The sequence below is a fragment of the Meleagris gallopavo genome, chromosome 5 (genome assembly GCF_905368555.1).
Source record: "Meleagris gallopavo chromosome 5, MGAL_WU_HG_1.1, whole genome shotgun sequence".
NCBI classification, from domain to species: Eukaryota; Metazoa; Chordata; class Aves; order Galliformes; family Phasianidae; genus Meleagris; species Meleagris gallopavo.
Genome location: NC_139408.1, coordinates 56567365 through 56583690, shown reverse-complemented (window position 1 = coordinate 56583690; position 16326 = coordinate 56567365). Strand labels below are relative to the sequence as shown.

General features: G+C 51.6%; 2 protein-coding genes across 4 annotated transcripts in view; one reads left to right on the top strand and one right to left on the bottom strand.

Annotated features, from left to right (window-relative positions):
• Nucleotides 1-16326, top strand: part of MDGA2 (MAM domain containing glycosylphosphatidylinositol anchor 2) — a 315342-nt gene that overhangs the window by 256831 nt on the left and 42185 nt on the right. The window lies entirely within an intron of this gene.
• On the bottom strand, nucleotides 7658-9265 carry LOC146544373 (inositol 1,4,5-trisphosphate receptor-interacting protein-like 1). Its single transcript, XM_085225900.1, has one exon. It carries the CDS (start codon nucleotides 9263-9265, stop codon nucleotides 7658-7660), a length of 1608 nt encoding a protein of 535 aa, XP_085082026.1.

Sequence of the window (16326 nt, the reverse complement as noted above, 5' to 3'; positions counted from 1 at the left end):
TGCCTGACCCCCTTGACCCACTGCTGACAAATTCCCATCTCAATATCCATCTGGGTCTGACAGCTGGGGCTGCAGGGACAGTCTGTGGCGCTGAGACTCTCAGGCTCTGTATCTGACTCCAAGCAATACCTATCCTAGAAGTTGCTCTTCAGGAGGGCCACGTCTGTGCTCTTTACCAGCTATCCTCTAGTTTTGTCCTGGCAGTATCTTAGATGTTGCACAGATAAAATCCACAGTGTAGTGCTGTACTTGGAAAGGCTTAAGGTTTTACAGATTGTCCCAGATGAAAAATATTGCCAACAGGAAAGTGGTGTGAGGGGTGATGATGATTGCAAGCAGGAATGAGGGCATCTGTAGTTGCATTGCTGGAGAAAGAAATAAGCCAAGCCTTTCATTTTTAGCTCCAGTTTCAGACTGTAGTTTCATGAGAGACAGATTGCCATGGATGAGAGCAGTGTGAGCAGCATGGCTTTGGTACAGAGCAGGTTGCACATGAGATCCAGAAGGCAGGAGATGGCTGCAGATGGAGCCTACATGTGGTGTAGCAGAGCAGAGCAGCACACAGGATGAGGCTGTGCAGCAGGGTGAGCCCTCGGGAGAGAGGACATTCGTCCTGTGAGAGCTATTCTGAAAGCTGGGGAGGAGCAGTGTGGATGTCAGGCTCTGGCACCTGAGCTGGAGGAGTTTCTGAAGGAACCAAGGCTGTTGGAAAATGAGTTTATGCTTCTAAGAGCAGCTTTGGCAAAAAAGTCTGAGAGATACTTTTTGAAATGATGAAATGCATTCCCTGTGCCATGTGTCCCAAACTGCTTGTGCGTCCGGCAGCAGTGGGATGGAAAAGGTGGTGGGAAGTCCAGAATGGGTTGAGGACACCATAGAGCCATAGAACCACAGAATGGTTTGAGTTGGAAGGGACCCTTAAAGGCCCTCTGGTCCAACTGCCCCACAGTGCACCCCCCACAGGGATGTTCACAGCTCCATCAGTGCTCAAAGCCCATCCCCTGGCCGTAGGTGTCTGCAGGGATGAGGCACCACCGCCCCTCCGGGCAGCCTGTGCAGTGCCTCACTAATGGATTTTCACTTCCAGACATGCAAATAGGGAACAAAGCATCTCTGCTTTCTTATTGAAAATCCTTCATAAAATATATATCCTGCAATAAAACAGAGCACAGTAATGGGCAGCATTTTTCATAAACTTTGTGTCTTCCAGTATTTTACACAGTTATATATATTGCTTTGTTTAGGATTTATCCTCTTCATGCATTTTAAAGATAGAAAGGTCTGGAGCTGGGTTTGCCAGAAGGGGTAGCGTTTGTAAATCTCTGATTTTATCTTTCCTTCAACATTTATAGCTGCTGTTACAGAGTGCGAGACGCCCCGATCATTGCTTACGCCGAACTCCTTGTCATGTTAAGTTAAAGTGCATATGTGCTACCAATATGGATCTGAGACAGCAAAGATGCTGCCTTTGCAAACATCCTGACACCGAGCGAATTAGCAGAAATAGATCTGAAGATAAGGGGAACATAAACAGACAACGCAGGGAAATGGATCCTTCAGTGCTGTGTCTGCATGTCTACCAAAGCTGTCACTTCCTGGTGCTTTGCCTGCACGGTTACTCCTGTTTGTTTCTGCGTGACAAGCAGCATCAACACTCACCCAGCACTCGCAGGCTCCATCTGCGTACGCAGTCAGCTGCTATAATTAGGCAGAGAATGGCGTTGTTCAGTTTATTGGCGTTGCTGGAAATCAGTGGGTTGTGTTTGCACTCATTAGCGTTCAGATTTGCAATGCATGTTCTCCATTTCTTATGTTCCGTTGGAACGTGTGCAATGGCAGCTGAAGGAAAACAATTATTTTGGAGATTATTTTATTTTTCTAAGGGATAAATGACTGAGTGAAGTGAAAAGAAACGTTCCTGGTCAAGGTGACAGCCCAGGAGCCATACTAGTGACTTCATCAGTTCCCTTCTGCTCAGGAGAGCACTTTGGCTTTTGCTGAGATCTCAGAGATGCAGAGAGGAGGCACAAATCAGCAGCAGGCTATCTAAGGGGCTTTCTTTTTTGCTTGTTTGTTCTGTATGAATCAGTTCCCTGCTGCCTTTCATGCTATTTTTGGCCATGTGCTAGCGAGGAGTTGGTAGCTAATATTTTAGATGTAGTGCCTGGAGGAGATGGGATGCTGTGTGCAACAAGCAGCACATTGGATGCAGGGGCTCCAAGTCAGGGCTGCTGCAGGGGAAAGGCTTTGCATTCGTTCTGCAGCACTGGGACTGGTGACACAAGTGATGCTTGCCCCTCTCCCTGGCCCACTCTTGGATTCATTATGAAATAAGCTGTGACTGAAACTATGTGTGTACCTTGATGAGTGTTATCCTTCAGAAAATAATGATGTTTCAACAATGTCTGCTACAATAGCTACTTTAATACTGGTGAGCTGCTGACATCTCATTCACACATCAGTATAACATTCATGTCTGCTGATGGTTTGGTCAGCATGTATTAGTGCAGCTGTTGCAAATTGATTGAACAGATGATGGTAATTTAGAAACATGGATAAATGCATCAGCGCAGCTATATCCCAGGTACAGCCAGCACAAAATGCAACTTGTCACCAGCAAAAAAACCCATAAACTTAAAACAAAATATTGTTTAATGGATATATTTTCCTTTGGGCTCTCACTACTTTCATATCTGCTGAACAGCTTCTTCCTCACTGGAGAAGCTATACAACAGCCTGCCCACTGCTAGCACATTGGTTGCCTGCTAAGAGCAGAGCAGTGCTGGCATATCCATGTCACTAGTTATTCCTGAGCCCATCCCAAACTACATAGCAATTTGAGAGCAATCACAGTGAGTTTTCACATGACAGTAAGCTGTTAGGAAGTGTGGCAGTACGAAACATCCCCAAAGGGATGATGTTCACGAGGTGGAAGACAAGAGTCTTGAGGACGGAGGTGGAAAAGCCCATGCCCACCATGGTGTAGGCTAAGAGCCTCATGCAGCTCAGGAGGGAGCTGTTCTGCCCAGCATTCCTGGTCAAGTACTGGAAGTACTTCTTTTCCGCCACAGCACAGCTCTGCAGCCATGTTGTGCTGGGCGTAAAGCCGACCTCTGTGTTCTGGCTGGTCAGGAAGATGTCCGAGTTGCCTTGTTGCATGCCGAACAGCAGCTCCACGAGGATTTTTTCCCCACTGGAGGTGTTTGTCAGCTGGAGCTTACAGGAGCGGTTGGAGGGCAGCACCTTTAGGTTGTAGGCGTGTGCCTGAAGGGTGGCCTTCCAGATCGTTGCCAGCTGTACCTTGAACCAGGTGACAGTTTTCTCCACATCCAGGTAGAAGCCAGTGCAGAGCATCAGTAGGAGGCTGGGGTCCTGATTTTGGATCAGGTCTTCCACAGGGTGGTGGAGGAAGCGCAGCACGTCCCCCAGCTCCTGCTCCCTCATGCACATGCACACCGGTTCCACGCGGATGCGGGATTTCCTTGCCAGATCATCCTCGTCATCATCCATCTCCAAGTGGAAGATGTGCGCGCGGGGGGCCTCCACGGGCACGAGCAGGCGGTACACAGTGTCCTCCTTCCGGGGACTCCAGCCTTCAAATGCACTGCCCACTCCGATGGCAGACCGCAGCACTGGATAGAAACTGTTTGACCAGACAAATCTGAAGACCAGCAGGAGGTCGCTCATCAGCTCCTCCACCAGCTGGCACCTGGAGACTCTTCCTTGCGCCTTTACAGGTGCACACCATGCAATATATCTGATCAGTAGTGAATCATAGAAGTATTCATTCTCCTGTTCCTCCTTTTCCACCTGTTCCTCCTGTTCCTCTTCCTCATGCTTGCCCCCCACCTCCTCCTCTTCGCTGCTAGAGCTGTCCTCCTCACTGCTGCTATCATCGTGCTGGTTCCTTTTTAGGGACTGCCACGTGTTCCAAAAGAGCAAGAAGCAGAAGTACAGAAGCAGATCTTCCAGTAATCCAGCAGAATAAAGGGTGGGGTCGTGCGCTTTGGTCGCACCAATCTCATGCGGTGCCGCAAGCTTGGGGCCGAGTGGCTGGGAGCTGAGTTGAGGAAAAAGCCCTGGGGGTGTTGGCAGCAGCCGCTGAACACGAACACGAGCCAACAGTGTGCTCAGGTGGCCAGGAAGGTCAACGGCATTCCTGGCTTGTGTCAGCAGCAGTGCGGTCAGCAGGAGAAGGAGGGGATCATCCCTCTGCACTCAGCACTGTGAGGCTGCACCTCGAGCGCTGTGTTCAGTGCTGGGCCCTTCAGTGCCAGATGGACACTGAGGCCCTGGAACGTGTGCAGAGAGGAGAACGGAGCTGGAAGATCCAGGTAATTATAGGCCTGTCAGCCTCACCTCTGTCCCTGGAAAGGTGATGGAACAGCTTGTACTGGATACCATCTCCAGACAACTGGGAGAAAAGGAGGTTATCAGGAGTAGTCAGCATGGGTTCACCAAGGGGAGATCGTGCTCGACCAACTTGGTGGCCTTCTATGATGCTGTCACATGCTGGGTGGATGGGGGAAGAGCGGTAGATGTAATCTACCTTGATTTTAGAAAGGCATTTGATACTGTCTCCCACGACATCCTTATAACAAAGCTGAGGAAGTGTGGGATAGATGAGTGGACAGTGAGGTGGGTTGAGAACTGGCTGACTGGCAGAGCGCAGAGGGTCGTCGTTGGTGGTGCAGAGTCTGGCTGGAGACCTGTAACCAGTGGTGTCCCCCAGGGGTCTGTGCTAGGTCCGGTCTTGTTCAACATCTTCATCAATGACCTTGATGAGGGGATAGTGGCCACCCTCACCCAGTTTGCTGATGATCTGAAGTTGGGAGGATTGGCTGACACGCCTGAAGGCTGTGCTGCCATTCAGCGAGACCTGGACAGGCTGGAGAGCTGGGCAGTAAGAAACCGGATGAGGTTCAACAAAAGCAAGTGTAGGGTCTTACACCTAGGGAGGAATAATTGCATGCACCAATACAGGCTGGGGGATGAGCTGCTGGAGAGGAGCTCTGCAGAGAGGGACCTGGGCATCCTGGTGGACGACAGGTTGGCCATGAACCAGCAGTGTGCCCTCGTGGCCAAAAAGGCCAATGGCATTCTGGGGTGCATTAAGAAGAGCGTGTCCAGCAGGCCGAGGGAGGTGATCCTCCCCCTCTACTCTGCCCTGGTAAGGCCTCATCTGGAGTACTGTGTCCAGTTCTGGGCTCCCCAGTTCAAAAAAGACAGGGATCTCTTGGAAAGAGTCCAGCGGAGGGCCACAAAGATGGTGAAGGGCCTGGAGCATCTCCCCTGTGAAGAAAGGCTAAGTGAACTGAGTCTGTTTAGCCTTGAGAAAAGAAGAGTGAGAGGGGACCTGATCCAGGTTTATAAATATCTGAGGTATGGCGGCCATAGCGGTGAGGCCAGTCTCTTTTCAGTGGTACGTGGAGACAGGACGAGGGGAAACGGACATAAGCTGCAGCACAGGAAGTTTCGCACGAATGTGTGTAAGAACTTCTTCACGGTGAGGGTGACGGAGCACTGGAACAGGCTGCCCAGGGAGGTTGTGGAGTCTCCATCTCTGGAGATATTCAAGTCTCGCCTGGACGGCTACCTGTGCGACCTGGTGTAGGGAACCTGCTTTGGCAGGGGGGTTGGTCTCGATAATCTCTGGAGGTCCCTTCCAGCCCCTACAATTCTGTGATTCTGTGATTCTGGGAGGGCTCTGGAGCACACGTCTGATGGGAGCGGCTGAGGGAGCTGGGGTGGGTCAGTGTGGAGAAGAGGAGGCTCAGGGGAGCCCTCACTGCTCTCTGCAGCTCCCTGACAGGAGCTGGGGGCGAGGGAGGGATCGGCGTCTGCTGCTGGGTAACTGCGATAGGATGGGAGGGAATGTCCCTGGGTTGGGCCAGGGGAAGTTCAGGTTCGATGTTAGGAAGGACCTCTTCTCAGAAAGAGCAATTTGCACAGGTACAGCTGCCCAGGAATGGTGGGGTCACCTCCCTGGAGGTGTTCCAGAGCCTTGGAGATGTGGCACTGAGGGGCGCGGGCAGTGGGCATGGTGGGGTGCAGTTGGGCTTGGGGATCTCAATTCTTTTTCCGGCCTGAGTGATTCTAGGCTCCTAAGCTTTCTGGCTACCCCACCTCCCTGCGCTGGCTGCTGGCCCTTTCCCTGACGGGCCACACTGTGGCCAAAACTGCCAAGTGAAAACGCAGGAGGGAGAGGAGGCCCCAGGTGCCCTGAGCGGGCAGTGCGGAGCCCCTGAGGAGAGGCGGTGCTGAGGCAGAGTGGGCAGGGCCGGGAAGGCGGGCGGCAATTGTAACAGTCATCGTAACTGCCAGGGCAGGGAAGGCATCAAGGAATTCGATTCCCAAGAGTGGGAAGGAGGGAGCCAAGCATGAAAGCTTTTTTTTTTCTGATTAATTCTCTGATTTTCCTCTGAACTTATATGCCTAGCCCAGCTGATAGAGGTTCTGACAAAATAGGATGGCATTCGGCCTTCCTAAAAGGACACACGAGGCTCTTTGAACATCACAGAGCATCTTCTGAAATTGAGGGTGACCAAGCACAGATCTCACTGCCCCAGGGGACGATGGACTCTCCCGTCATGGCAGTACTCTGAAGCCGTCTCGTCACGGCACTGTGCAGCTGGCACTGAAGTCCCTCCTTGCACAGGTCACACTCAAACACAACACTGAGTTGAGCAAGGCATTTCTTGGCATTCGTGCAGAGGCCAAAGCTCCCAGAATAAAAGGGACGCGGCTCTCCGAGAGGCCGGTCACTCCCTGCCCGGCTGGTAACAGGAGTCTCTGTTAGAAGCTCTGTGCAGAGACCTCTTCAGCTGCACGGGGTCCGGCTCCTCACGGTGTGGTAGCAGGGAACGGCTGCCGTGTGCGGTGCTCCCAGCAAGCAGAGCTCTGCGCACGAAGGCTGTCTTGCTCCAATTTATAGGAGGGAGATTTAGGAGGTTCTTTTAATATATGTACACCCGACGGCGAGATTAAGACACAACAGGTCAAAGGTTAGCCCGACCAGTTTATTATGAGTCCTAGTTGCCTAGGGAGATGGGGAAGGGAAGTCGGGCGATAGAAAAGAGATTGGAAATAAAAGGAAGGAGTCTTTGTAGAAAGCAAGAGATAATTAGTCACCACTGGGTTTCCAGCGTAACTCGTAGTTCAGATGTTGATCCTCAGTAGAGATGGGCCGTCGGAGGTTGTTGTTCGGGTGATGACGACCACAGCGACGATTTTTCCAATGACAATACAAACTTATAAATGTGTAAGTCCAAAGTGGTTGACTCAGCCACTCTTTGGAATGACAGCTTCTTGTTTTTTCTTGTGGGCCATAGCAGGAACTCCTTTTGTTCCCATCTTCCGGGCCTTGCCAGCAGATAAGAGGGAGCAGGGAAGTGCCCACTTGCATCTTGCCTTCACAAGATACAGTGGTACTATCCCCAAGTCTCCTGTACCAAGCTGGAGTCATTTGGCCACAGGCCAGATCTTCCACCAGTCAACTCTCTTCAGAGAAATCCTTTCAAATGTAAACTGTCCACAAACTGATGCTAACTGCCACACCGCAACACCCACCTCTGGCCTCCTCGATAGGCCAGAGTCTTATTGCTCACAGAATGTGAGCTTAGAGCCAAAAAAAGAGGAGTTCAGACAGAGGACTCTCTCAGCGTCCAAACAGCAGCAGTCTGAGGAGGCGATCTTTCAGCACCTTGAAGTCACGCAGTGCCACGGACTGGGCATCCGGGTCCTCCAGGTGCTGGAAGAGGTTGAGTGGGCTGGCTGTTCGGAAGGCGTGCGGCAGGATAACCTCGTCGGGCATCATCTGATTGCCAAGGAAGAAGTGGACCAGGCGTTTGTCCTTCAGGCAGAAGTACAGGTACCGCATGATACTCTCCAGCCGACTCAGGAAATGCCTCCTGTGCCAGTTCCCCAAAGGGATGATGTTCACGAGGTGGAAGACAAGAGTCTTGAGGACGGAGGTGGAAAAGCCCATGCCCACCATGGTGTAGGCTAAGAGCCTCATGCAGCTCAGGAGGGAGCTGTTCTGCCCAGCATTCCTGGTCAAGTACTGGAAGTACTTCTTTTCCGCCACAGCACAGCTCTGCAGCCATGTTGTGCTGGGCGTAAAGCCGACCTCTGTGTTCTGGCTGGTCAGGAAGATGTCCGAGTTGCCTTGTTGCACCCCGAACAGCAGCTCCACGAGGATTTTTTCCCCGCTGGAGGTGTTTGTCAGCTGGAGCTTACAGGAGCGGTTGGAGGGCAGCACCTTTAAGTTGTAGGCGTGTGCCTGAAGGGTGGCCTTCCAGATCGTTGCCAGCTGTACCTTGAACCAGGTGACAGTTTTCTCCACATCCAGGTAGAAGCCAGTGCAGAGCGTCAGTAGGAGGCTGGGGTCCTGATTTTGGATCAGGTCTTCCACAGGGTGGTGGAGGAAGCACAGCACGTCCCCCAGCTCCTGCTCCCTCATGCACATGCACACCGGTTCCACGCGGATGCGGGATTTCCTTGCCAGATCGTCCTCGTCATCATCCATCTCCAGGTGGAAGATGTGCGCGCGGGGGGCCTCCACGGGCACGAGCAGGCGGTACACAGTGTCCTCCTTCCGGGGACTCCAGCCTTCAAATGCACTGCCCACCCCGATGGCAGACCGCAGCACTGGATAGAAACTGTTTGACCAGACAAATCTGAAGACCAGCAGGAGGTCGCTCATCAGCTCCTCCACCAGCTGGCACCTGGAGGGCCTTCCTTGCGCCTTTCGAAGAGCACGCTCCACAATATGTCTGGTCCAGGCTGAACTGTAGAAGTTTTCATCGTCCTGTTCCACCTGTTCCTCCAATTCCACTTGTTTCTTCTGTTTCACCTCTTTCACCCGTTGCACCTGTCTCACTTGTCCCTTCTGTTTTTCCTGTTTTTCCTGTTCCTTTTCCTCTTGCTCTGCCCCCGCTGCCTCCTTCTCGCTGCTGGAGCTGTCCTCCTCACTGCTATCATCGTGCTGGCTCCTTTTTCGGGACTGCCACATGTTCCAAAAGAGCAAGAAAAACAGTCCCATACAGAACCAGATTCTCCAATACTTCAGCAGAGTAAAGAGCAGAGCTGGCATGTCCACCCATCTCTGCTCCACATTCCTTTGCTCTGTCTCGTGCTGCAGTTGTGTCATCTGCTCTCGCAGATTGACCTCCTGCTGCTGCACGCCCTCGAGCATGACCGCATCGTCAGTGACACTGACACTTAGCACCCTCACCAACAAGGCGAGAACAAGCACCAAAGCCATGATCTGCAAGAGATGGGAGAGAGGGGCTCAGTGGGGCTGGGAGGGAGCAGGGCCACGAGCCGCATGTGTGAGGCCCTGTGCTCAGGGAGGAGCAGTGGGTACGAGGGAGCTGGGTGGCAGCAGGGTGCGAGGCCAGCGCTGGCAGGGACGGTTCCAAGCTCTGCCCGTGGCACTCCCACAGGGGCTGGCGTTTGCACCACGTCCCTCATCCAGCCCGACCTTCCCCTGCTGCTGTACTCACCAATGGCCCAGGTCAAACTGCAGCAGCGCTGCCTGACACGGCCTTAAAGCCATCCCCTGCATTGTGATGCTATGCATTCCTACTGATGTCACAAATGGCAGCCCGACCCCACCCTTCGGCCCTTCGCTCTCAGCTGCCCTGGGCGCCCACAGCCATGGCTATGGGGATAGCCTTTACAAAGCAGGCAGGAGCCCCCCAGGCCTTTCTCAAAAAGAAAATGGGGTGAGACAAGTTGCATGGATGCTGTGCTCCTCACGTGGCACGCCTGGTTACGTTCCAGATACACAGTCCCTTGAAATTCATTTGGCGTCCTTTGACTCCTCAGGAAACGTAAGAATTTTCAACATATGCACAAAACTCATTTTAGTGCTGATATGCCACAGGGAGAGCAAAGCTGAAGGTTGGTGACAGTTGTGTCAAGATCTCAGCACCTGACATCGCGCAGCCCTTTGCTGACTGCTCCCTCAGCCTCCGCTGGTCTGAAGGTGCTCTGAGCCAAAGGCTGGCTGGCTCGAGCCGGGCTGCTAGAAGGGGCTCTGACAATGAATATTAGGACGCCCATGTGTGCAGCGGCCTCTTCAGCTGCACGGGCTCTGGCTGCTTTGGGTGAGGTTTTGCCGTGGAGAAAATATGCAGGAGCAACTGCCGCTGCCCACTGAGCAGCGTCTACTCCTGTTACAGAATCACATGTGCACGAGGCAGGAATATTTCTTGAAGGCTAACAGAGAAAGGCCGGGCTGGGAGCCTGTGAGCGCTGAACCAAGGCAGCCCCGTAGGCATAGAGTGCTCTGGCAAGTAAGGAGATGGCTCTGTAGGATGGGAGCATGATGGCGGCTGTCAGAGCAACTGTGCTTCATCTGCATACCTTGCTGCCTGCAGCACAAGGCTCCTGGCCACGGGTGTAAAGACTACAGCAAGTTAAGGCCAGAGTCACCTCCCCGAAGGCAGGGGAGATTCTGGATCGTCAGGGCTGGAAGTCGTTTGTACCTCAGGAGATCCCCTAGACCAAACCCCCTGCTATAGCAGGTTCCCTAGCGTAGGATGCGTAATAAAGGTACTCCAGGAGGGTTTTGAATAACGTCCAGAGAAGATACTCTCCCTCCTTCTCTGTTTCCGGTAACAAGGATATTAATAAATATTAATAACTGACGGAAGCTGTGTGACTCATGAAGCGGAACTTATTCTTTCCTGGACCCTTCCTTAGCATTCAGATTTCTGAATTCCACCAGTCTCTGGGTGCCCGATGGTTTCCTGCATTTGGCAGGGCCCTGCAGCCACAGCTCCAGGCTGGTGCCTTTCAGTGCCACGCAGTGCAACAAGAAGGGAGGCAACTGGGAAGCCAGTCATCATGATAACCCTGGAGCACTTCTGACCTCCTCCTCTCCAGATCCACCTCTCAGGCATGCTAAACTTGACTCTATGCTTATCTCAGGTCATTGTGCTTAGCAAAGGCCTTTATCAAAACGCAGTGTTGGAAATGTCCAGGAAGCAGCTCCTCAACCTAGTTGTATCCTGTTCCCGTTCTGCGATTTGGTCAGCTTCCACATGTGGGGCATTGCTGTTGCTGCTCAGAGAATCACTGATGCAGGTTCCTCTGTAGGCAATCCAGTCAAAGCCCCTTGCATTATGCATCTATCCAGTGCACCCTCAATAATTTTGCAGATGACAGCAAGTGGTTAGAAAGTGTTGATCTGCTTGAGGGTAGGCAGGCCCTACAGAGGGACCAGGACAGGCCACGTTGTGCTGGCGTAAAGCCGGCCTCTGTGTTCTGGCTGCTCAGGAGAAGGAGGGGATCATCCCTCTGCACTCAGCACTGTGAGGCTGCACCTCGAGCGCTGTGTTCAGTGCTGGGCCCTTCACTGCCAGATGGACACTGAGGCCCTGGAACGTGTGCAGAGAGGGGAACGGAGCTGGGAGGGCTCTGGAGCACACGTCTGATGGGAGCGGCTGAAGGAGCTGGGGTGGGTCAGTGTGGAGAAGAGGAGGCTCATGGGAGCCCTCACTGCTCTCTGCAGCTCCCTGACAGGAGCTGGGGGCGAGGGAGGGATCGGCGTCTGCTGCTGGGTAACTGCGATAGGATGGGAGGGAATGTCCCTGAGTAGGGCCAGGGGAAGTTCAGGTTCGATGTTAGGAAGGACCTCTTCTCAGAAAGAGCAATTTGCACAGGTACAGCTGCCCAGGAATGGTGGGGTCACCTCCCTGGAGGTGTTCCAGAGCCTTGGAGATGTGGCACTGAGGGGCGCGGGCAGTGGGCATGGTGGGGTGCAGTTGGGCTTGGGGATCTCAATTCTTTTTCCGGCCTGAGTGATTCTAGGCTCCTAAGCTTTCTGGCTACCCCACCTCCCTGCGCTGGCTGCTGGCCCTTTCCCTGACGGGCCACACTGTGGCCAAAACTGCCAAGTGAAAACGCAGGAGGGAGAGGAGGCCCCAGGTGCCCTGAGCGGGCAGTGCGGAGCCCCTGAGGAGAGGCGGTGCTGAGGCAGAGTGGGCAGGGCCGGGAAGGCGGGCGGCAATTGTAACGGTCATCGTAACTGCCAGGGCAGGGAAGGCATCAAGGAATTCGATTCCCAAGAGTGGGAAGGAGGGAGCCAAGCATGAAAGCTTTTTTTTTTCTGATTAATTCTCTGATTTTCCTCTGAACTTATATGCCTAGCCCAGCTGATAGAGGTTCTGACAAAATAGGATGGCATTCGGCCTTCCTAAAAGGACACACGAGGCTCTTTGAACATCACAGAGCATCTTCTGAAATTGAGGGTGACCAAGCACAGATCTCACTGCCCCAGGGGACGATGGACTCTCCCGTCATGGCAGTACTCTGAAGCCGTCTCGTCACAGCACTGTGCAGCTGGCACTGCAGTCCCTCCTTGCACAGGTCACACTCAAACACAACACTGAGTTGAGCAAGGCATTTCTTGGCATTTGTGCAGAGGCCAAAGCTCCCAGAATAAAAGGGACGCGGCTTTCCGAGAGGCCGGTCACTCCCTGCCCGGCTGGTAACAGGAGTCTCTGTTAGAAGCTCTGTGCAGAGACCTCTTCAGCTGCACGGGGTCCGGCTCCTCACGGTGTGGTAGCAGGGAACGGCTGCCGTGTGCGGTGCTCCCAGCAAGCAGAGCTCTGCGCACGAAGGCTGTCTTGCTCCAATTTATAGGAGGGAGATTTAGGAGGTTCTTTTAATATATGTACACCCGACGGCGAGATTAAGACACAATAGGTCAAAGGTTAGCCCGACCAGTTTATTATGAGTCCTAGTTGCCTAGGGAGATGGGGAAGGGAAGTCGGGCGATAGAAAAGAGATTGGAAATAAAAGGAAGGAGTCTTTGTAGAAAGCAAGAGAGAATTAGTCACCACTGGGTTTCCAGCGTAACTCGTAGTTCAGATGTTGATCCTCAGTAGAGATGGGCCGTCGGAGGTTGTTGTTCGGGTGATGACGACCACAGCGACGATTTTTCCAATGACAATACAAACTTATAAATGTGTAAGTCCAAAGTGGTTGACTCAGCCACTCTTTGGAATGACAGCTTCTTGTTTTTTCTTGTGGGCCATAGCAGGAACTCCTTTTGTTCCCATCTTCTGGGCCTTGCCAGCAGCAGATAAGAGGGAGCAGGGAAGTGCCCACTTGCATCTTGCCTTCACAAGATACAGTGGTACTATCCCCAAGTCTCCTGTACCAAGCTGGAGTCATTTGGCCACAGGCCAGATCTTCCACCAGTCAACTCTCTTCAGAGAAATCCTTTCAAATGTAAACTGTCCACAAACTGATGCTAACTGCCACACCGCAACACCCACCTCTGGCCTCCTCGATAGGCCAGAGTCTTATTGCTCACAGAATGTGAGCTTAGAGCCAAAAAAAGAGGAGTTCAGACAGAGGACTCTCTCAGCGTCCAAACAGCAGCAGTCTGAGGAGGCGATCTTTCAGCACCTTGAAGTCACACAGTGCCACGGACTGGGCGTCCGGGTCCTCCAGGTGCTGGAAGAGGTTGAGTGGGCTGGCTGTTCGGAAGGCGTGCGGCAGGATAACCTCGTCGGGCATCATCTGATTGCCAAGGAAGAAGTGGACCAGGCGTTTGTCCTTCAGGCAGAAGTACAGGTATCGCATGATACTCTCCAGCCGACTCAGGAAATGCCTCCTGTGCCAGTTCCCCAAAGGGATGATGTTCACGAGGTGGAATACAAGAGTCTTGAGGACGGAGGTGGAGTTGGTGGTGGAGCTGGAGTCGGTGGTGGCCGAGTGGCTGGGAGCTGAGTTGAGGAAAAAGCCCTGGGGGTGTTGGCAGCTGCCACAGTATGCTCAGGTGGCCAGAAAGGTCAACGGCATTCCTGGCTTGTGTCAGCAGCAGTGCGGTCAGCAGGAGAAGGAGGGGATCATCCCTCTGCACTCAGCACTGTGAGGCTGCACCTCGAGCGCTGTGTTCAGTGCTGGGCCCTTCAGTGCCAGATGGACACTGAGGCCCTGGAACGTGTGCAGAGAGGGGAATGGAGCTGGGAGGGCTCTGGAGCAGACGTCTGATGGGAGCGGCTGAGGGAGCTGTTGTGGGTCAGTGTGGAGAAGAGGAAGCTCAGGGTGCTGTGGGTGCCCATCCCTGGTGGTGCCTGAGGCCATGGATGGGCCCTGGGCAACCTGAGCTTGGTGGGCCCCCACAGCAGGAGTGGGGCTGGGGGAGCTTTATGGTCCCTTCCCACTCAACCATGCTGTGATTCAACAAATTCTGGTTGTTTATTTATCACAGATATGTGTGTTGTACCCTTCATCATCTACTTCCGTAATGAGAGAGTGTCCTCTCCTGAAAATGGAGCTGTGGGATGGTGGCAGGTGTTGGTGACATGCTAGCTCTTCCATAGCCTAGCTGACTGTCCGTGTGTCTCATAGCTCTTGCACCATCAAAGGCAATGTCCGAGTTCAGCCTACTCTAAAACTGCCCAGTTTTTGTGTACTTCTAAAGTGTGCAAGTTAAGGACGTAATGTTGTGTTGTTATCTTTTAGCATCTTCAGTCGCATCAGAAATCTCTTCTGTTAGGAGGGTTTTAGAATAATGCAACTCTTCATGAGCCCTTGTTATTTCTCAAAAGGTGACTGTGTTGTTCAAGTGCCTGTATTGTGACGAGCATCTAATTATGGATCCTTTTTGTAGACCCCCAGAGATGCCATTATATCCACCTGCAGTAAAAGGGAGAAGATTATCATTTGCATTCAGCATGAGCTTCTTTCCATTCTTTCCACTGCACATAAATAAGGAAAACAAATCTTATCGACCACTGATCCTCTTTCCATTCATCTTACATTTTATTTCTGAAAACAGTAGTTTTGCTTTGCTTCTTTTCCTCTGAGTATTGTTTGCTACTTCAGCACTAACCTGTTTTCTCTTACCTAATTCAATGTGTGGCAGCATTGGGCAGTCTGGCCAACCTAACTTGACTAAACAGGTTTCTCATCCTGTGGAAACAAAAGCAAGGCTGGGGTATGGCCAAAGCTAAAAGCTTACTCACTAACCGCAAGATATTCACCATCTTTTTCCTTTCTCTTTTTTCCTCTTTTTTTTTTTTTTCTTGTTTCCCCTTTCCTCAGATCTTTCTGATGACTGAAGTTCACATCTAGGGCTCCCGATCCATCTCTATAAATACCTTGTGCATTTTGGCACACACTGCTGATATCTGAATTAAAGGATGACAGTGGTGATTGCCTACCCCTCTGCTAGATCAACATCAGCAGGCACATCACAACTTCCCATGAGCCCACCATGGGTTTTTCATTGCATTTTGTAGTTACTTCTACTGGCAAAGGACAGAGGTATGAGCTTTGTGGAAGGATTTCACTCTACTTGTTTTCTCTAATGCTCCATCTCTTTTAGACCTTCATGAGAAGATAACATCAGCAAATGTTTTGGTTTCTCATGTTTGGTTTTTGCATAATTGAGGTGACAGTATGCAGCATTTCTCACAGCAGTACCTGATTTGTGTTTGCCACATTCTGTGCCCAGCAGTGTTATTCTCAAAGTACAGAAATTTCACAGAAAGCAGACAGATGGGTGCAGGACAAGGATGGACCTGTGCCATGACTGGTGGTCATTGTTGGCTTCTTGTTTTTTCCTATTGCATCTGTCCGAAACTTGTGGTTAGCAATGCTCTCTACAAATCCAGCTGTTAAAACATGTTTCAAGTCAATCCAGACCTTTATTTATTTATTTATTTATTTATTTATTTTTAACTGTGACAAACTGAAGGAACACTGTAGTGTTGGTATGGTGAGCTAACGAAAGATCAATGAGAAGTGACTTAAAAATTGAAAGCCAATATGTGTCTTTTTGGCACATTGCTCATTCAATTCTGAAACACGTAGTTCCTAAGGACAAATCCACCAAGATTTTGGAGGTATGCTGGAATTGTTTTCTAAGGCAGCACTATTCCTCCAAGGATACTGGGGCAGCTCTGATTGCAGGTGCCCTGTCTGTACCACATCTTCTGGTAGTCTTTCAGGAACTCAACTTCAGAGCCTGCACAGCAGGGCCGGGGTACACAGAATGCTCTAGGATGGTGCACAAAGATAATATGTATGTATTTTGTATATTTGAGAGCTCTGTCACATCTTCCCCTCTCTTTAGAGGCTCAGCTGCACTTCAGCTACCCCACTATATGCCTACGGATGAGCAACCATGTTGGGCACTTGGTGTCATTTTTGCCATTACACACAAATCACTCTTGATGGGACACTCCTGAGGCCACAACGGTAATTCATCTTTGTGTAATTTACCCTGTAACAAGTTTCATTGGTCTTCATGGGTTTAAATTAAAGGAAACTCAAATCTAATGATTTAAGTAATGTTTG

Bases quoted from the DNA above. Each gene is read 5' to 3' on its own strand.
- LOC146544373 (XM_085225900.1), bottom strand. From the start codon at position 9,265: ATGGCTTTGGTGCTTGTTCTCGCCTTGTTGGTGAGGGTGCTAAGTGTC.